Source organism: Calidris pugnax, unplaced genomic scaffold, assembly GCF_001431845.1.
Source record: "Calidris pugnax isolate Ruff unplaced genomic scaffold, ASM143184v1 scaffold24, whole genome shotgun sequence".
In the NCBI taxonomy this organism is placed as follows: domain Eukaryota; kingdom Metazoa; phylum Chordata; class Aves; order Charadriiformes; family Scolopacidae; genus Calidris; species Calidris pugnax.
This window is the reverse complement of record NW_015090922.1, coordinates 39,735,667-39,756,407: the sequence shown is the minus strand read 5'-3', so window position 1 is coordinate 39,756,407 and position 20,741 is coordinate 39,735,667. Positions and strand designations below refer to the sequence as shown.

General features: G+C 43.9%; 1 protein-coding gene across 6 annotated transcripts in view; it reads right to left on the bottom strand.

The window, feature by feature from the left end:
• The window catches only part of ARID1B (AT-rich interaction domain 1B), a 313,503-nt gene that overhangs the window by 53,640 nt on the left and 239,122 nt on the right, over positions 1-20,741 (bottom strand). For all 6 annotated transcript variants that reach the window (XM_014950916.1, XM_014950919.1, XM_014950920.1 and 3 more), the window contains 2 exons: positions 16,739-16,918; positions 9,866-10,193 (listed from right to left, as the gene is read on the bottom strand). In XM_014950916.1, coding sequence (XP_014806402.1) covers positions 9,866-10,193; positions 16,739-16,918 — 508 coding nt within the window. The remainder of the gene's footprint in view (positions 1-9,865; positions 10,194-16,738; positions 16,919-20,741) is intronic.

Below are 20,741 nucleotides of genomic sequence, written 5' to 3'. Positions count from 1 at the left end.
CAAGTACACAACCTCTGTACTGCTGAATGCAGGCTGAGATCAGAATCAATCTCCCAACCCCGTTTTTACAGATAACAAAAACTGAGGAAGAGATCCAAGATTAATAACGGTCTAAAATACGGCCAGAAGAATAATAAAGTAGTTGAATACAGTGAGGAAAATACAGCATAAGCCAGCAGAAAAATAAATCCTTAACTTCATTTGATCCTAATGATGTAAGGGGGTGTGACTGAAAAACATGAAGGATATTTAGTGAAATACTGTAGGGTGTTTTTTTGTTGTTGGATGTTTTGGGGGTTGGTTTGTTTATTTAGTAGGTTGCAGCTGTTTAATCCTGTTTTTATAAAGCTCTTTTTGTGTTAATTAAAGTTTTTTTTGATCTGAATTTCAAGGTGACCACAGCATTTGGTCACCAGCCTTCAAACCCCCAGGGATCCCCCGAAATTACCGGGCAGAGTTCTTCTAAGTGCAGCAAGACCTCCGTATTTGAATTTACTGGTGTAAGAACAAACTAAGCCCTTTGTACTCAGTGCAACCTGTACTGAATAAATACAATATAACTCTGCGTATGTCTGCAGGGAAAAAAAGCAATGTGCCCTGTGTGGCACGATGCAGCCGGTCTCAACCAGGATGCCAGGAAGGGCGACTGAGCCCGGTGTGACTCGGTATCAAAACGGGGATGACTCATATGACTCTCTCACTATGTACCTTCTATTTTTGTGCGGGTTTATAAATAGCTGTACTAAAAAGTCGGAAGGGCCTATGAACTCTCTCCCAGAACGATTGCTTGAAAAGTGGGTAAGAGTCTGTTCCCAGCACAGGAACAGCCAGGAGGTCACCAAAGCGTGGTGCTAAAAAGCTACAGGGAGCTAAGGACACACGGCGTGTTCCACTGATTCACCCTCCTCCAGGCCTCCTCTCACTGAGAGCCTCGACCCCTGAGCTCCCTCCTCTCCCACCTGGGGACAGGGACCTCCTGCCACCCCTCACCGTGTTCAGCCACGTCCTCGCACCGGGTTTGAGCCACCACATCAGCTCCACGGAGCTCACTCTGCTGCTGGCAACCAACTGAAAAGCTAATAAAATCCTCATCGTTTCACGCCAGCTCTTCTGTGTATCTTTTCCTAGTAAAATGTCATCTGGCTGACAGCACACGCTGAACGCAACTGTGCATGTGCAGCAGCACGGCCAGGAAGTTCTCCACAGGCATCTCCCAACAGACACGTTTCCACCTACCTATCTCTGCCCAATAGCCTGGAGCTGTTATATATTTATCAATATTATTACTACCCCTATTACCATCAGTCTCGGCACTCTGGCACTCCAGACAGTTTCACAAGAGCAATGTGGTGTGTGTTTGTCAGCATGGTTTCAGCTGGCTCTTTTCTTCATCTTTGGCTCAGAAGATGCCTGAAACCTACTGTGACAACTGTAACAGGTATTTAATGTGTTAGTGAAGCTGCTGGCCGTCATTAAAAAAAAAAAAAATAATCTTACTGCTGTTATGTTACCATTTAATATGATTCTTACAAGGTTACTCACACATCCAGTTAGAACTGATGCTCCCATCTGAACTCCATCAATAGCTAAAGGGCTCTTCCCACTCATATTTCCCCAAGTAACATTGCTTAAATAAAATTGTTTAATTTTCTCTCAACTATCACTATCGTAAAACAACCTAAAACCTTAAAACCGCTCTAAAACCCGAAGCCCTCCTACCACTTTTTCTGTCTCTCCCTTTCTGTCACAAAAATCTTATGCTGTTCAATCACAGCCTTGTACTTGTACAATGCATGTGCCAAATCACACAGAGCAGTCACGGAATTAGCTTTCTTCATGAGTCTCATTAAACAGATGGCTATTCTCCTGTTTTTCGGCTTTTTTTTCTGACTAGTGCTGTGATTTAAACTAGTAGATCTTCTGGTTAATAGGCAAAAAGACAGGATGAAAATCCAGTTTCCCCATCTGAAAAATTTCTTGCCACCTAAGAAAAACTACTCGATCTAAAGCCCTTATTCTTTACTTTTATACTAGTAGTGGATTCTTAATGTCCTAAAGATCAGCTTTTGAGGCACCGAATTTCTACGTAACTGACTCTGAGGCAGAATGCTAATAAACTACACAGAGCCCTACGCTGCAATTTTGTTTCAAAATAATTAGCACTTCTATAGAAGGCAACAGCTCTCCTAAATAACCAAACCAAGCCAAAAATAATCCTGACACAATAATAATCAAATTAGAAGTGTCTCGGAGATGAATGAGAATTCTCATTCATGACTCCGAAAATCACCCTGCCTTCCCGACACGCTCCTGCTCTCAGGGTTTCAGAACGGTTCCTCTCTGAAGGAGGGAAGGAGCAGGACTCCCGAGGTCCGTGGTTAATCTCCGATGGCATGCACAGCGTCCAGCACTCGACTTGATTGATGAGTAACCAAAACAGAAAAAAAAAACAACAACCCGCCTCCCCAAATCACCGGCTGCCTGCACGAGCTCGGCAGCACGGTGACATCCAGGGCTCCAAAATGATGGATTTACCTTTTAGCAAAACAAAATTCCAGATAAAAAATATATTTCTCTCAGCCTCCTCCAAGAAACGGCTTTGGTTAGCTCAGCGTGTAAAGTTTCTTCCAATGCTCACACGGTTTTTATCAGCAATTTTGAGCTGATCTACAAAATGCATCTCCGTTTAAAGAAAATAATCACAAAAGTGTGATTCTCAGCTCTCCCTTTGCTATAATAAATACATATAAGTTGTACTTCACCCCTCCCAATACATTGTAGAAAAAAAGCCATACGCGGTTCCGCTTTGAAAAGCAAAACACGAGGAAAGAAAGTGCCCTTTCAAAAAAAGAAAGAATAAAAAAATCAGCTTGATATAAATGACTACTTCTCATGAAGAGGGAAGAAGCATGGGTCCTTTTGAAGAAAAATAACGCCAATAATGGTTAATGGCTCCCTTAGAAATTACAGTTACAGTAAGCATTAATATTTGGACTTTAACCCCCCGAATCACACCGAAACTTGGCGCGGAGAGAAAATATTCAACCTGTTCCTGAAACGCCGCCAGCCCCAGGTGGAGCGGGCCCAGCAGAGACTTGGAGTTCACAGCCACACCACCAAAATGCAGTTTTATGGGCTGAAATGTACTGCCTGGATATCCAACCTCCCCTAGAAGAGAAAAGCAAAGTGGGGACTGTTTCAGCAGGATCCATCGGGATCCCTAAAGGAAATGTGAAGTCTGGGAGCGTTCGGAGGACCTTATTAATCCTTACAAGTATCTCAAGGGAGGGTTGAAGGAGGGTTGGGTTGAAGACTCTTTTCAGTGGTTCCCAGTGAGAGGACGAGGGGCAATGGGCACAAGTTGGAACATAAGAGGTTCCACTCAAATATGAGAAAAAACTTCTTCACAGTGAGGGTGACAGAGCCCTGGAACAGGCTGCCCAGGGAGGGTGTTGGAGTCCCCTTCTTTGGAGATTTTCAAGACCCACCTGGATGCAGTCCTGAGTAACATGCTCTGACAAGCTCTAGGCAATTTAGCAGGGGAGTTGGACTAGATGATCTCTATGGTCCCTTCCAACTCTAAAAATTCAGTGAAATTCAGTGAAAAATTCAGAGTAGAGGGGAAATGACCGGACGCCTTGAGACTGGAGAATTGTGAATGGCCTGAATTCGAACGGGAGTAATTCCTTCCCAGTGACTGAACGTTAAATAAAAGACCCAGCAGAAAGAGCCTTTCTGCTAGGGGCTTATTTCAAAGGCAATAGATAACGTACCCTGGCACTGGCTCCAATTATGGCTACCAGCCCTATCTTAGCCTAGTTTACTTTGGGGATTTCACAGTTGGCAGCCTTTCATCTAGAAGTAGCCTGGTTTGAATAAGCAAAGAAACTTGAATGAGTACTTAACCTTCCTGCACTCCGCTGCACTTCCCAGCAGAGAAGAACAGCACCTCCAAGCTTAAGGGGAAAAGGGAAAACAATGGAAAATATATACTCTCTCCAGGGATTAAAGACGGTGAGTTTTACTGTAGCACTTCAAGTCTTCCTGCTGCATAACTGCAGCTTTTAAAATCACAATTAGAATTTTAAACCCAAGTTTCGAGATCAAAAGGGCCAGACTGGAAAATACCGCATGGAAACTGACAGGCTCTAGGATGTAAAACACCTAAAAGAGTTCTGGTTTTTATTTATATTATTATTCTTTTTTAAAAATTTATTCCCCATTTCCGCCTCGTTCTTTTTCCTTTTGACATTTTAATGCACCATGTCCATTACTATATTTCCTCACCAGTACCTTCTAGTCCATCAGCAGTGCTGCATTACCCCGCTGCTGGAGAAAATAATACGGAAAAAGTGCTTTGCTGGCACCAGCGACATGGAATATGAATTATACATACAGAGCAGGAGAGAAGTGCTGATGGAAGGTTACTCTGTGCGTATGTGGGTGCATGTAGACACACACAGACTAAAAAGAAGACCTATAGAATGCACATTTTAAACTCATTTACCCTAATGGTAACCGTTTCTCTGTACAACAGTAATTCTCTAATATCAGCACAGCTTTTATAGATCAGTTTTAGGACTGAATGAAAACTTACTGAAATTCTTCTGACCGTACCAGGATGAGACTGCAGTATCCAAGCAGCTGCTAAGCAGTTTAGAACCAGAACCATGTTCTAGAGTGCCTAAAAGTGTGTCAAAGCAACACAACACCACACATTACGATGGAGACTGAACACCATTTCTCGGGTGGCAGGGGGAGCAGCAGACGATAATGTAAATATCCACCTCAATTTAGCAACCCAATGGCCGGGATTTAAAATGGTCAGAGGTTGCAAATAGCTAAGCTGGATCCCAATTCCTCAGTTTAATAAACCACTATGTCTAAATCATCCCCTCTAAAATCAATGACGCCGAATTCTAAATTCATTCAATCTATAAAAAAAAATTGCTTTAATTTACAAAATTGCAACGTGCAATCCTGAGAATCATATTAAGGCACAGTACACCGAGGTCAAAGATGCTGCCTTCAAAGCCAGGACTGCTCCTCACGTAGGCTCATCAGAACTCATTTTATAGTATTTAGGTCAGGTATCGATAACTGCAGTTGCACCAGCGAGAGGCCCATTTTAGCATCCAGTTGGACGTGTATTTTACAGGCAGCCAGTCCCAAATTACGTTTTCCTAAAGCTGCACTGCTCGCAGTATGTAAACCACCTATTTCACAACTACATTTTTACCTTTCCATATACTACAGTCACGCATTCAACTGCTACAGAGACCTGCTCAGAATGACACTCACTGCTAGCACAAGAGATGCTGAAAATGATGATGACAAGCATCTACCTCCACCAAGGTCTGTGGACTTCAGGTGTCAACCTCATAATCCATTTTCAAAAGTGTGTACTGGGCACTTACTGTAAGAAACAAAAACTCACAGAGACCACGTAGTCCTAAAAAGTTTCAAGTTGGGCATCTACAAAGGGAGGAACTGGCTGATACTAGAAGATCCTGGCTAAATTTTACCGAAGGCTTACTGTGTTGCAGGTCTGTATGCACATCTATCACTATAAATGTATGTATTATTCTAAGAACTATTTTTTTGGAGCCACCTGGTCCTCAGAGGCCTCCGCTGGGTTCTAACCTCCAGCAGCAGAACCAGCCCTTGAGGTCTCAGCCAACGCCACCCTAGGCTATGGAAAGTCTTCCCTTGGAGTTCAGTGGATATAATAGGTCTTCAACATACATTCCCGACCAGGCATTGGGTGTGCTGAGAAGAAGATGGGAAAACACTGTTTTACAGTTCCTTCACACTGTCTTCCTGAAAATAAGGGGAATTTAGCCTGGCCAGATGTAAACAGTTACCCAGACCAAGCTTAAATATCCTGGGTAGTATGAAAATACAGATACTGGTGGTTCAGTGAAGAGGTCTTCCCCTTTTTTTTCTCTAGCCTGACATGCTAGATATCAGCTGGGAAACACCAGCCTGCCTGCACAAGACAGACCAGCACATCAAAAGATTTTAGGTTACAGGGAAGGTATTACGTAGCTGTAGAAATTAATCTAAGCTTAACATTGAGCAGGCCTCAAGGTGAGGTCAAAGGCTAATTCAAATGGTGCAAACCCACTATCTTCCACAGCCACCACTTTTATTTATATGATTTTATCTTCTCTAATTAAAAGGGTGGTGGTCTGCATGGAGGATGATACCTAGGTATATCTGGCTGACACTCAGATCTTGATCATCCAACCCTGGTTAACGAACATTGATTTTTCTGCCCCAGTGGAAGTGATTTTATTCTGATGCATGCCATTTAAATTCATTTTACACAGCTGCTTAGTGTGGCTTGGCAAGGCAGAGACAAACCAGCTTTCTATGTCTAAATGAGACTCCTGAGCTGGTAAAGGATAGATCCTGTGGATTAACAGCTGAAGACAAATTTCTCTCCCCTATTGATACTTGGCTACTGATTCAACAAGTTGACCTTGGAGGGGATGACAACCAACTTGTACAGAAACACCGCTGGGTAACAATCCCTCTGACACAACCATTTCATTTTCTTCTTAATTCTACATAGAGGAGTGTGTTTTATAGCAATAAAAATCCAACAGTTTTTGAACCCCACAGCTGACTCTTACAAACTCAAGACATTCAAAGAAAAAGGCTGGGTACTATTCATGCACTTTGGCATATAACAGTGGATGTCTTTCCAGTGAGACAAAATAGTATGGTGCGAGTGCTCTCCAATTTCACCCATTTTTGCTTTTTGAACAGGAGAACCAGTAGATTTGTGTTCTTACTTTTTGTTTTGCTTTGTACTTTTTCATTTGCACATATATGAACGATGTTATTAAGAAAACAAATAAACAAACAAAAGCAGCTACAGAAAACCAGTAATTAAAACTTGTTAATAACCACGAAGGCAGCAGTAATTTGGGTATTATAGATTTCCTACGGAGGTAACAACTGAAATAACATGATGGCGGGGAAGTCCATGAAACCCGAATCTCAGGTGAAGTTGGACTTGGTTGTGAGGGAACAACAGGCTGGAAGGCAGTGTAGATACCTTCTCCTGGTGCTGTGATTTATGGTATGGTTACATAAAGCAGAGTGTGAAGGACTCTGGTGAGAAAACAGCAGCTGCATTTCAGGCGAATGCTTTGCACTGGGTACTCTTCTCAAAATTGTTCAAGAGACTGACTGAAATTTTTCAAACACATGCACGCTCAATGACAGTGGAATAAAACGTTCCTGAAATTCCCATTAAGAAACCTTGTCACCATCACTCCTGCAGTACACCACCTCTCAGAAAGGGGTCACGCTTTGGGGGTTGGAGGTCACTGCCCAGGCAGCAATGACAGTCCCACTACCAAGTCAAGAAGATGGGGTAGCTACAGCATGGCTGCGAGAGAAGAACACCAGCAATGAGGGGAGAAAGATGATGCCTGGGTCAGGGGGAGGAGATATCTCATTCCTTCTCAGTGATGAGGTTCCTCATGTCCCTCCCAGGCATAAGGAGCCAGAGCCATGCCAAAAGCCATGCAGGTGTGCGAGCCAGTAACATCCAGACTTTCATCCTACTGTCATGGTGGCATTAGTAAAAAGAAAACAAAAAACTAAAATCCCTTCTGTGATGCAAGTATTTGTGTATCTTTCAAGTAATTTTTATATTCCTTCAGCAGGCAGATGGCACGTTCATAAACATTAAAAAAAATTGCCAAGGTCCTGCAGGAAGCCCAGTTTACATTGCTACCTACCCATACTGGTCAGGCTGGTGCACCAAAGGGGCCTGACCATTACCACAGTTGGGGTTCTGTGAAGAAAAACATGGGGCATCCACCAGCCCCCTTGCTGGAAAGATAAGCAGGTGACCTCATGTATGGTGGCCTAAAGCAGAACAGCCTCTCTGGATTAGCTCTGTATCACAAACACGAGTCACTCCACAGTACATTCCTTCCGTGAGCGAGTATGGAGGGCGTGCAGGAACAGCCCAAAGCCATGACGCTTTCTCCCCTACACTTGACTTGAGATCAAAGAGGAAAACAGCCTGCCCTGCTGTGCAACCCCCTGGCATCAGAGGGGTGTGACAGGCTTCGCTCAATTTGCACTTTATAAATAGCCCCTTTGCCAGTATTTCCAATAGAGCTTCGATGACTGCACAGCCCTTCTGCAGGTGCTGGACCCCTCGAACGGGCAGCGTGTGATGGAAAGGCTCTGAAATGGTGCAGTTTTGCCCAGGAAAAGCTAAAAACCCAAGTGCTTTTACAAAATTGACTGGGGAGGAAGGGTGTGAGATAGGAGTGGTAATCATTTCCCCCAGTTTTTGATCAAACACCACACACTACGCCCGAAGTGTAAGTTGAATCACAACCAAATATTTTCTGCTTCACACAAAATCTTTTCTTGCTGTAAAGACCGAGAAATGTGATCTTTCATTACACGATTATAAAGAAAGTTTTCCTGCAGCTGCAGCGATGGCCCATTTATTCCTTCATGCCTGACCTATCAGCTTATAGCCTAAACCAGAGAGACAGGAGCAGGCTTTCGTAAATCCTACTAGACAGGTCTGTTAAAACAAACACCACAAGCAAGAGAGTGCTGCTTCACAGGTATCTGCTGGAGCACGGTCTGTTTTAAGGGAGCACAGTTCTATTTTACTGAACGAGGACACGAAGTACACTAAATTTACTATTATTGTTTTAAGAGTTTGCTGTTGCTTATCACTAGAAGCTACCTGCCTTCTAAACCCACAGAACAAGAAAGCAACAGATGCAGGGACACATGAGCTTCCTATTTCCAGTTTTACACTGCGCCTTGGAATTAGAGCAAGCCTACTGTCCAGAAACACTGGGCTTGAATGATAAATACCTGTACGTGTAGTTGTGCATCTGTGTATGCATATGCATAAATAAATGCAAGATGCTTAATACACACATACTAATATGCTTACCACAAAGTGCGACCGACTTTGTGTGATTCTCAAATGTAATGGAACTACTTGTAACAGAAAAAGATAATAAATACACCAGGAGTTATTTGAGTCCAGGGAAATGTGGAAATTACTTCATCTGAAAAATTTCCCAGAAAACATGATTTCATTGCAAGTTTTCAGGCATCGCAAGAATAACCACAGACAGAAAAATGTTGCCAAAATGCACACGCAAACGGCATCATGCAGTTATGCTGCCTGAAGGGAAGACAAGAAGACAGATGATGGCTCCAGCCTCTACAATCCTGTTCCAGGTTCTTACGGACACGGAAGTGGCAGTTATCAACTCCAGATAACTACAGATTGCTTTTCTGCCTCCCTTCTGCCTCTCCCCTCCAGCTGCTCCCCTCAGCCTGCCCAGGAGCAAGAACATCCCGCAGAAGACAACAGCCACCAGTGCTGCTGCTCACAACGTGGGCAGGAAATGCAAGAGCTGATGGGCAGCTTCAGAAGATCCCTTACTCTCTGGCAGGGGCAAACTGCCAAGGACACGTTGGCCCTCTCTCTACCGGAGATAAAGAATATATACATCTCCAGCTAATTAATTTTAAGTTGCAGAGGGCTCCTTTTCGACTCCTAATGTCACTGCAACCCTGTGCATTTTCCTGAAGCCGTACCGAGTACCAAAACTGGAAATGGCTGTCACCCCCATTGTCACAGCTGCTTTTCCAGAGGATAACTCAAACACACAATAGCATGCCTTCCCCTCACGTTTAAGGAAAAGTATTCTTCCCACACGTCATCATCTCCCGGAGATAAGGGCAGAGACAGAAGGTGTATAAATGCATATGCACACCCCTATACAGCGCTGTTATTTCGGAAATGACAGAAAAAACATTCCTAGTGGTTATAAACTCCTTCCAGCTGGAGGCATACCTGCTCTGAGCGGAGTTTGCAGCAGCCTGCATCACTGCAGCAGCCGCCTCCTGTGCCTTACGGTTCACAGTTGGCATGGGTGGGCCCATCCCGGGGCCTCCCTGCTGAGACATGCCAGGAGAATTGGGGGTCATGCTGCTCATGTTTCCAGGAAACGGTCTGTTCTGCATCCCGGCCGATGGCATCCGTCCCAGGGGCATGGTACCGCAAGGCTGGCTCGGCCCCTGGCCGTGCATCTGACTGTTGGCATTTATACCCATGCCAGGTCCTGGGCCACTGTAACTTGTGTTGGGCACGCCGCTGTACGTCGGTGGTCTGGAGTAGTTTCCTGAACAAAATGATAAAAAGCACAGAGAAGAACATTAATTTTTTGAGTAAATATTTCTATTTAGGAAGTCAGCAGCTGCAGAACCTACACATGTGAACCGAAGTGAACAACGCTGGCCTCAAGTCAGAACAACTTTTTCACCATGAGGACAGACAAACAGGGAAACAAGCTGCCCAAGGAGGTTGTGCAGACTCCTTTCTTGGAGGTTTTCAAGACCCAGTTGGATAAAACCATGAGTAACCTGTTCTGATCTTGTGTCTCACCCCAATTTGAATACAAAGTCAGCCAAGAACAACTCCTGAACACCCTTCCAACCTGAACGATACTATGAACTTGATTTTCTAAGCTGCCCAAGGAGGTTGTGCAGACTCCTTCCTTGGAGGTTTTCAAGACCCAGTCGGATAAAACCATGAGTAACCTGCTCTGATCTTGTGTCTCACCCCCAATTTGAATACAAAGTCAGGCAAGAACAACTCCTTAGCACCCTTCCAACCTGAATGATACTATGAACTTGATTTTCAGGTACCCTCAAACATTTTCTGCCTAATATATGTCATAGGATAACAGATAATACAGAAAAGCACAGCCTGGAGAGGGTTAACAACAGAGCACACAGTACAAAACCGCCTTATGCAGTAAAGAAATACGTGGCATGTAAGAAAGCCATTACATAAGCTCAGGGGAGAATCTTATTTTTGTAATTTCATCTTCTCATCCTTCACCTTTCTGCAATTTCAGCAACAGGCTACTCTCACCAGCTTCTTCCTTCTGACTGTTTTGCCCATTTGTGTCAGAGATGCTTTGGCACGGACCGGTGAGGATGGGTGCCTGGCCCCGAGACACATTCCCGCTCCCTCCTGCCCTAAGTTCAAAATTCGGCTATTCCAGAGGAAGGGGTGGTATCGTACAGCACATCTCCTCTGGGAAAACTAGTATTAAAAGAGTAATCAGCAATAGTACAAAGATGCTAACATAAGTGCCTTATGAAGGATGGCACGAAAACCTGGCTGACCCCAATCGACGTTGTGACTGGAGCAAACCACTCCACCTGCAGCAGCTTCACTCCTTCGAGGGCCGATGCTCCTACCATGTTAAAAGCTTAAGAAAGAAGCGAGTGTGCAGCAGCATTCAGCGCTACAGGAACACACCCCAGCAGCATGAGAAAGAGAGGGGAAAAAAAGGTAGAGATATGATGGAGAAGTATTTTAGGAAACGGATCACATTACACTACTTCAGTCATCAGTTTTGACTTGTCTTTATTTCCATCTCATCCAGATTAGTGGAAACACGACCCGTTCCCTCCCTGTGGGATGCCTCCCGACTGCTCTCAGATATTCCCACGCTCGTTCAAAGGCAGCAGCCCTTGGACTCTTCCTCTGAACGTGGAGATCAGCCACGTCCCTCCTCAGGCCTCAGCTACCAGGCAGAGGAGTCAGTGGCGTGCAACTCCTGTTTACATTTAAAATAAATATATTCATCCGTCATTTGAATGCACACATAATTAATTCATACACTCCCGCTGCTGTGCTTTGGCTAATTCTCTCCTCCTCCCCACTTGGTAACTGACTCACTCCGCTACAAGTTCTCCTCAGCAAGAGCGCGTGCGGCCTACGCTTCCCAAGGAAATGGAGAAACAATTATCTTCTGTTCCAGAAACCAAGTTTCTGCCTGGCAGTCTTCACGGAAGGTTCCTCAATATGCGGTTCAACGGAGATGAAAGGCTCGAGACTCAGCTTTATGCTGACTTCAGGCTGCCCTGTCACTTCTCCTCCTCCTCCTCCTCCTCTAGGCTTGGCTGCTGGCAGCTGACCATTTCTCTGTTCAGCGAGCCATCACCCCTAGCCAGAGTTCTGGTCGTGAGACCTGCTCACGCCACACTTCTGATCCAACATACGTGACCACAGACCCAAGGGTTCATCAGCTTCACGCCGTTCTGCTTAAAGGCTCAACACACCACTTGGACATCGCTCTGGTCTTCCAGTTGCTTTGTGCAAGAAAAATGTCACGCAGCAAGACGGTGTGTATGTGCTCCCGAAGATTAGCATATTTTATGGACGTGCTATTAGTAACATTGCTTCCCCAAAGTGAAGCAAATTCCCTCCCTAGACCAGCAGACGCAAGATCCATAATCACTGGGAGCTACTGTCAGTCCAATTTACATAAAGCCAATGTGTTTTGTCAGTCAGGGCCCACAAAGTAGGGTTCAGCAGCACGCTTGGAGGAGCAACCACCAATACTGAACACTAGTGCTGTTTTGATGCTATTTTGAATTGGGACAAAAAAAATCTCTTCTTTGGTGTTTTGGCTTCTCCGGCGTAAGCACAACACAGAAAAAACAGTGGAATCTTCTCCATAAAAATACGTGGCTCAGTTAAAATAGCTCCTAATCATTCATCTCCAGGGATACATGTCCAAGAGCACAGGGAAGTGGTATCTTTTCAGCAAGGAAAACAAGTTTAAATGTTTTTTCCGTACTTTTTTTTTTCCCGAAGCATTTCCTCAATACCTCAAGTACTAGCTATTCTTATACCTTTCCCAGACCATGAAAAAAAAAACCAAAAAAAAAGAAAAGGCAAAATAAAAGCCAAACAAAATACAAGAGGAATTGCCAGGAATGAGGAGTGCAATCTTATTTCCATGTTTCTCTAATAGATTAGTAATTTGTTGGCAGTGGCTTTGACAGAAAACAGATGGATGCAGCATTAAACACAATGAATGCAGCAGATGCTAGGCCAGCCCACATCAGCTGGACGTGTCAGGCAGCCAAGTCCAAGAGCCCACACTTTTCAAGTGGGTACAAGCCTGGCAACAGCGGCTGTACAATGCTACCCAACAACTCCTCCCTTCCATATCCGAGGAATTTTTGATTCCAGCTCCCCCTCAGCAGAGTAGAATTGCACCCAGAGAGATGGCATCTCAAGTGCATGGGAAAAACCAAAGCAGTAACTGGAATCAGGAAATAAAATAGAAAAAAGAAAAAAAAAGTGTAACAAAGATAAAATATAAAAAAGCCTACTAACAACCTGCCAAAGACAGATGTTCATACTTATTGCTGAAACTCTGGTCCACTTTGTCCAGGTTTGCTGAACAAAGTGCTCTCCTATCTTGCCATTTTAAGGCAAACTGAAAAGAGGGAAATTTGAGAACTACCTGTGAGTTTTGCTTTCTGCTTCAGAGACACAGGTCAGATTCACGGTATTAAAAATAGTATCTTAAAATCATTCTAGAATTTTTTGCATGTTCACTTAGCCATCAAGTTTTTCTTCTACAGACAATTTAAAGCTGTTGTTCTGAGTTCCTCTGAAAGTATTTTACCTAGGGGACTTCAGCAGCCACAGTTAATATTTAAGTCTTAACTCCACAGGCTGCTGCATATGTGGGTCTGGATTTGGAGGTCCAGACTCTGGAGACACTTAGGGCATCTCATCCTTAAGATGCTACCGCTTTAATTAAAATCTAGGATTAAAATCAGTGGGAGCTAGATAGCAAAGTGCTTTTGCGAAATGAGCCCAACATTAAAAGATTATGAAGCACAAATACTCAATTCATATTACTTTACTACAAACAAAAAGGGGGTTAAACTTGCTGTGAAGTTCTGGGGTTGTAGTTCAAACACATTCAGCAGTGGTGGCTCTCTTTGTTATGCCCAAACAGAACAGTTTTACTGGTGATTTGAGTAAGAAAAGTTAGGCAGATGGGATGCATTTCTGATATGTTTTACTAATCCACAGGAAGTTTTTCTCTGCCTCGCTCTTAAAAGACCCAACTGACTCCAGCATCCGACTGCTCTCCAGAGTGCATTTAAGGGACATTTTGCTGTGGCAGCAGTTTGATGCTCGGGTCATAGACCAGAGCTTCATTAGCCCTCGAGCTAGATGCTGTCCAAACACAAACCAAAGAGACTGCTTCTTTCAGTAACAACTTCCATTCTTGCTCTGTTTTTTTTTTTTCCTTGGGGACAGGAAAATGCTGGGTTTTAATGCAAAATTAAAACTAATGTTCTGTACTGCGTGCTCCAGTGTTGTATCACAGACACACAGAAGTGTGGAGCCAAAGCCATTTTTTATTTTGGTAGGAAATGGTTTCACAGGATTGGACTAGGTCCCCAGTACAGAACTGCTTCCTGGGAAAATATATTCTACTCTTATTATAGACCTAAGTGTCATGTAAACACATGAAAACCAAATAAATCAACCATACGCACGAAATGGATGATTCTGCTCTCATGAACTGGGGGTTAATAATTCCTCCCAAACTTACTGGTGTAGTCTTTCGTATGGTAAGCAATTCCTCTGCAGAGAAAGGACACTAGCCTTGAGCAATGGTTTTCAGGACAGCACATAGTGAAATCTAGCATTCAAACTAAAAGCTTAATGTCACAGAATGCTTTGATGCGTATATAAAAACACATGTCCTGTCAAACTCAAGCCTATGCTTAACAATATTCTGGAGGAAGGCCTATGTGAACAAAACATGGAAAGCAAATAAAATCCTTGAGATTTATTTTAGTTTAATAATTTAAGAACTTGGGTTGCAACCCAGGTGATTTTTAATATATTTGTTATTTTGGCAATAAAAGGCAAATGGGGTAACATTATTATATATTCATCATTGCTGGCATATAATTGCGCTGTGTAAGAGGGTACGTTTAGAGTCGCAATTACAGATTACTTTCATTAAAAATGAAAAATGCTATTAAAAACTTAAATCCAGGTAAATACATGACTTTGAAATATCACCATCTTTATCCCTGGATTTTATTAATGGCCACATTAGCCTGGTGAAAACGTAGTGTTCTTCTGCCCTATTTGTTACCTGTAGAGCTGAAAGTCTGCGAGGCCCTAATTTTATGATGACCAGTGCAAGGGATCACCGGTACGCTCCAAGAGCTGGCAGAACACGCTTTTCATCCATCACACTATTCACCAGACCCTTCTGAAACGGCCTGCTAATGACAATGATGCTCATTTTCTTCCTGCCCCTCAAGTTCACTTTTTAATAGCTGTCTCTTCCTGACCGCGACCCATAAAATCATTACATAGGCACTTTCATCTGCAGAGGGAGGAAAAGAACTGCTGAACTCAAGCAAAAAAGAAAGTAGTATTCGGCGTGTTACTTAAATGCATTGATTTAGTACAAAAAACCTTTCCATTCAATCAGAGTGGATGGCTAATGTTTTACTGCACTTGACACCCACTATTCCCATGGTTCGGAATCTCAGCAGCAGCAGTACAGCTGGAAGTCAGGATAGCACATCATAAATCCACTGGATTTTTACCAGTTAAGCTAGTTGCTCACTGTGCAGATAAAAATAAGCACTTGGACAGCATTTTATGGCCACAAAATGCTTTCCAAATAAAAGGAAAGCACCAGTCAACCGGAGTTAGGTAATTAATCTTCACACATGGCTATAAGGCATTACCAGCCCCATTTTACGGTTAAGGAAAGCGAAGCAGAGAAATGAATCTACTTGCCTAAGTTGAAAGATGGTGTAAAAGGCATAGCCAAAATTAGAAACTGGGAAATCTTGGCATGTAGCCCTGTGCTCGGAACACTACAACAAATGTGACCCAGAGATGAAACAGAAAGGAACACTGCGCAGGGCAGCAAGGCTCCCTGCAAACAAACATCAGAACTAGTTCTCAGAAACTCCGGAGACCAAAATAACCATCCTTGGTAGCACAGGCGAGCCACCGAGCCCGCCCTGACAGAATTTCCCATCGCTGCCTCCAGTCCTTTTTGAGGACTTCAAGTAAGCAAGCAACAGTAGGAAGTGCTGAAATAGAAAAGCTTCTTTATGTACCTCTAAAGAAAATACTGCCCCTTATATATTCCGTGGCTTGACTTCAACTTCATTAAACCCCTTAAGAGATGCATACTTTATAAAGGTTATCCATTAAAGGCAAAACAATAGACAAGTTCAAGGTTGTCCAGGGGCAGAAATTGCGTATTCTATTTTTGTTTTAGTCCTCCAACAATTCTGTCAAACAAGCAAAATAAAAGGAACTGTCTCTCAGTCTGAGGGGTTAGTTAAGATTCACAAACCGTATGCATTAGAGCTCAATATTATATTCCCACAGTAGCCGCTGTATTATTATGCTCGTTAGAAGACTTTAACCCTCACAGTCACCACACATTTTAAGACTGGCCTTGAGATTCCATCTAAGAAAAGAAATCCTATTTTGGGATCGGTGCCGAGACCCTTATTCCATGCTTGGTCAAATGTGGCCTCATTGCAGAGACGACACGCTTGGGCTCCTAAACAACGGCCCTGACAATGCAACAGATTCATCATTTCCTTGCCCAATTTAAGGTCACTATTTTTATACAGAGAAAGGTGCTAGTAACAGAAGCAGCTTCTTCCACAAGGTGCAGCTGAATGACAGTTTTGTTCGTTGGGGGGAGAGTGTTGTGGGTTTTTTGGGTTTTGTTTGTTCTGTTTTGTTTTTAAGAAATCACATACCTACCTACACGCGTGTTATATATAGTTTTTACAAATATATATATATAAAAATTATCATATATATTACCAGCAAGCATTTTACCTTGTGGTGCATATTGGCTCATCTGGGGCCCATAAGTACCACTTGAATTACTCTGCTGAAAGCTACCGATTCCAGGATGCACCTGGCCTCCAGGTGAGGGATGTGGTGACATGGAAGGTCCAGTTTGCTGAGGTCCATACTGTGACATTTGAGGGTTCCTCTGCATGCCTGCCATAAAACCTAAAGGGAAGAAAAGAACCAAAGCAAAAAATCAATATTCAGATAACCGTTCTTTATTTAAGAAATTTTTGCCATTTAAAAATCCCAACCCTCTTTAGTTAATCTTTAGGTAAAAAAAGTTAAAGGCAATTATCTGCATTACCTAATAAGTACTAGGGAATCTGCCTGATGACTTATGGTGTGAGTATCACAACTTCCAAAATTATAGGTTGCTCGTAATGTGTAACATCAGCATATAGAAATCCACTGTAAATACTCCTATTGTGCAAAAACTCTCAGGAGCTACAATTTCCCCTTATGTGAAGACTAGTCATACCAGCCCAAAAAAAGAAGTCATTTTGGTGTGTATTCATGCTCTGGGTCCTTCTTCTGGTCTGTCCCCAGCACACCTGAGGATGACCTTTCCTTTTTCCCTTCCGTAAATGTATCAATGAATCCCAATTTCATTTAACGATCAAAAGCTACAGCAAGAGACCTAGTGAAATGCTATAGAATCTAGATGCTTCATATAAAGTAACAGAACAAAGCCTATGAAATGGAAGAAAAAGAGGGGTTTGTGGCGGGTTTTTTTAAGTTTTCATGATAAAGTGGGAAAAATCCTGCAACCCCTGCCCATGAAAGGTCTATGCAGGGACCTGAGAGGTTTAATGCTGCTTTCAGTGCTGAAGAGGATGCGCTGAGGAGTCAGCGAGGTCTGATTTCTGAAGGAAATTCGCTTTCTTTTTTCTCTTCTGCTTGCATATTAAATTTCACCTTCCCGTTTCTCTAGTCTCTAGTGGACTGAAGGTCAGAATTTGCTCTGCTGCTGCCGGGGAGGCTGATGGGGGGCTCAGCCATGGCCAGTGAGGTGTCCTCCCACTAGTTAGCGTCAAACATCACACAGACTGAATGCTCAGCACCTGATTGATGAAGAGAGCTGTTTTTTTCTGAGCCACATACAGACACGCAAGCAAACTCCTAACTAAAAACATAGAAGTGGGAAAAATCCTGCAACCCCTGCCCATGAAAGGTCTATGCAGGGACCTGAGAGGTTTAATGCTGCTTTCAGTGCTGAAGAGGATGCGCTGAGGAGTCAGCGAGGTCTGATTTCTGAAGGAAATTCGCTTTCTTTTTTCTCTTCTGCTTGCATATTAAATTTCACCTTCCCGTTTCTCTAGTCTCTAGTGGACTGAAGGTCAGAATTTGCTCTGCTGCTGCCGGGGAGGCTGATGGGGGGCTCAGCCATGGCCAGTGAGGTGTCCTCCCACTAGTTAGCGTCAAACATCACACAGACTGAATGCTCAGCACCTGATTGATGAAGAGAGCTGTTTTTTTCTGAGCCACATACAGACACGCAAGCAAACTCCTAACTAAAAACATAGAGGTGCTATGGCTCTCATGACCAGGTGGCCCAGAGGTCTCTGTGAGGACCACAGCCCCAGCAAGCACATCCTGAACTCAACAGAGTAAGTTTCTCATCCTGGCACTACTGTTACGGGCACAGTAGGTGACAGTGGGCAAACAACCTTCCTGCCTTCCTGGGGGTCAGCCTCCCTGTTTGTACACTGGTGACAAAGCACTGTATGAAAGGGGGCAGTATCCATGTTGCAGAAATGAAAGGTGGTGTGTACTCTACCCGAGATCAGGCTTTGAGTCCAAACACCTAAACAGTTTCTGAGTCCTCCACAAACCTTTGCTATACTTCTCCATCCACTAAAACCCAACCAGAGAGACAACAAGGTCAATGCTGTAGGTCATATGGAATAAAACCAGGAGCTGGCATGATCTTGCACCTCCTTTCACTGAATTTCACTGAATTTCACTGAATTTCTAGAGTTGGAAGGGACCATAGAGATCATCTAGTCCAACTCCCCTGCTGAAGCAGGATTGCCTAGAGCTAGAGCATGTTACTCAGGACTGCATCCAGGCGGGTTTTGAAAATCTCCAAAGAAGGGGACTCCACAACCTCCCTGGGCAGCCTGTTCCAGGGTTCCGTCACCCTCACCGTGAAGAAGTTTCTCCTCGTATTTGAGTGGAACCTCTTATGTTCCAACTTGTGCCCGTTGCCCCTCGTCCTCTCGGTGGGAACCACTGAAAAGAGTCTGGCTCCCTCCTCCTTCAACCCTCCCTTGAGATACTTGTAGGCGTTGATAAGGTCTCCCCTCAGCCTTCTCTTCTCCAGACTAAAGAGTCCCAGCTCTCTCAGTCTCTCCTCATAAGGGAGATGCTCCAATCCCTGAATCATCTTTGTAGCCCTACGCTGGACTCTTTCTAGTAGTTCCCTGTCCCTCTTGAACTGGGGAGCCCAGAACTGGACACAGTACTCCTTGTGCCCAGTTCTTTCATGCTATGGACATGAAATTCAACTCAACTCAATCCATAACGTCCTAAAACTCTAATAACCACAAGGTTTGGCAGAATACGCACAGCTTTCCTCATCTTTGTGCCAGCCCCAAGACAAGGGGTTTGATCACACGTGAATTGCAAAGTCAGAGCCCGGCACCCTCTCCAGAGGAAGCTGGACCATGGGCACTGGCATAGCAAATAACCGAGGCCAAAATGGATTGGAAACTGGCCCATACTGGTTGGAAAACTTGAATACGCACAGCTTTCCTCATCTTTGTGCCAGCCCCAAGACAAGGGGTTTGATCACACGTGAATTGCAAAGTCAGAGCCCGGCACCCTCTCCAGAGGAAGCTGGACCATGGGCACTGGCATAGCAAATAACCGAGGCCAAAATGGTGGATTGGAAACTGGCCTGTACTGGTTGGAAAACTCAGTGCTTCTGCAAAGGAAAGCTCGTATGACCTTCTCCTCTTAGCTTTATTTTGAAACAAGCCCCTCCATTTTTAAAATAGTTCCACTCTGAGCACAAATCTTATTACAATGCCTATGCCTTCTGCCGACAGTGCTGTAACTAATTTAGAAACCTAATACAATCGTATGTCTGTATGAAATAAATGCTCGCATTCCTGACACACATACACCATATATATCACACTCGTGGGATCCATTTAAATGAAAAATTTTGTACTGGTCACACTAAGTTTTTTATTATAAAGATAGTAAAGTTACTCCTGCATCTAGTACTGAAGTGAGGGTTTTCTGTTCACGGTGGGCCTTTTAATCTATAGGAGATAACTTTCCAAACATTGTGCTAGTGATAAAGGTTTTTCAGCCCGGCTATTATTGCAGGCAGTACTTTTTGTAACACCACAAGGACGGATAACACATTGAAAAGCTATCGTTTGGACGGGTTGTAGTGATTTCCAGTAGTGATGCAGAGGGACTGCTGGTTGTTGAATCTAATGGAGAACATGGACTAATGTCTAATGGACAACATGGAGAACATCAGTTTTAGCCAGCTCTGCTGTTGTCAGAAGGGCTCCTGAAGGGACTAGAGTAATAAGTGAAATAAATGTTTCCACTCAAATGACCTCTTCTTCAGGGAACTTCTCCTAATCTGTTTCTGATGTTGTGGAGTGGACTGCATGGCTATGTGTATGGTCATAAATAAAACACGCCAGGACCACTCCCTGGCCTGCAGAGTGGTGTGTCACGCTCCTGTCCATCCAGCTAAACCTTCCTACTCAATCCTGATAGTCCTATCTGTACGACTCCTGTGCCCAGCCCCTCGTGCTGCCTCACCCGTGCCCTGGGCCACGGCTCAGGGAGCGCTCACGGCCATCGGCCAAAACCATGCCATGGGGCACGCCAGCAACTCAACAGCAGAGACAACTGTGTGGGACTACTCAAACTCATGCTCTGCTCCTAGTTTACAGAGATGTTGATTGAAACAGCAAGAACAGAACACACTTCTTAACAGCTTTTAACAGGAGGCTTG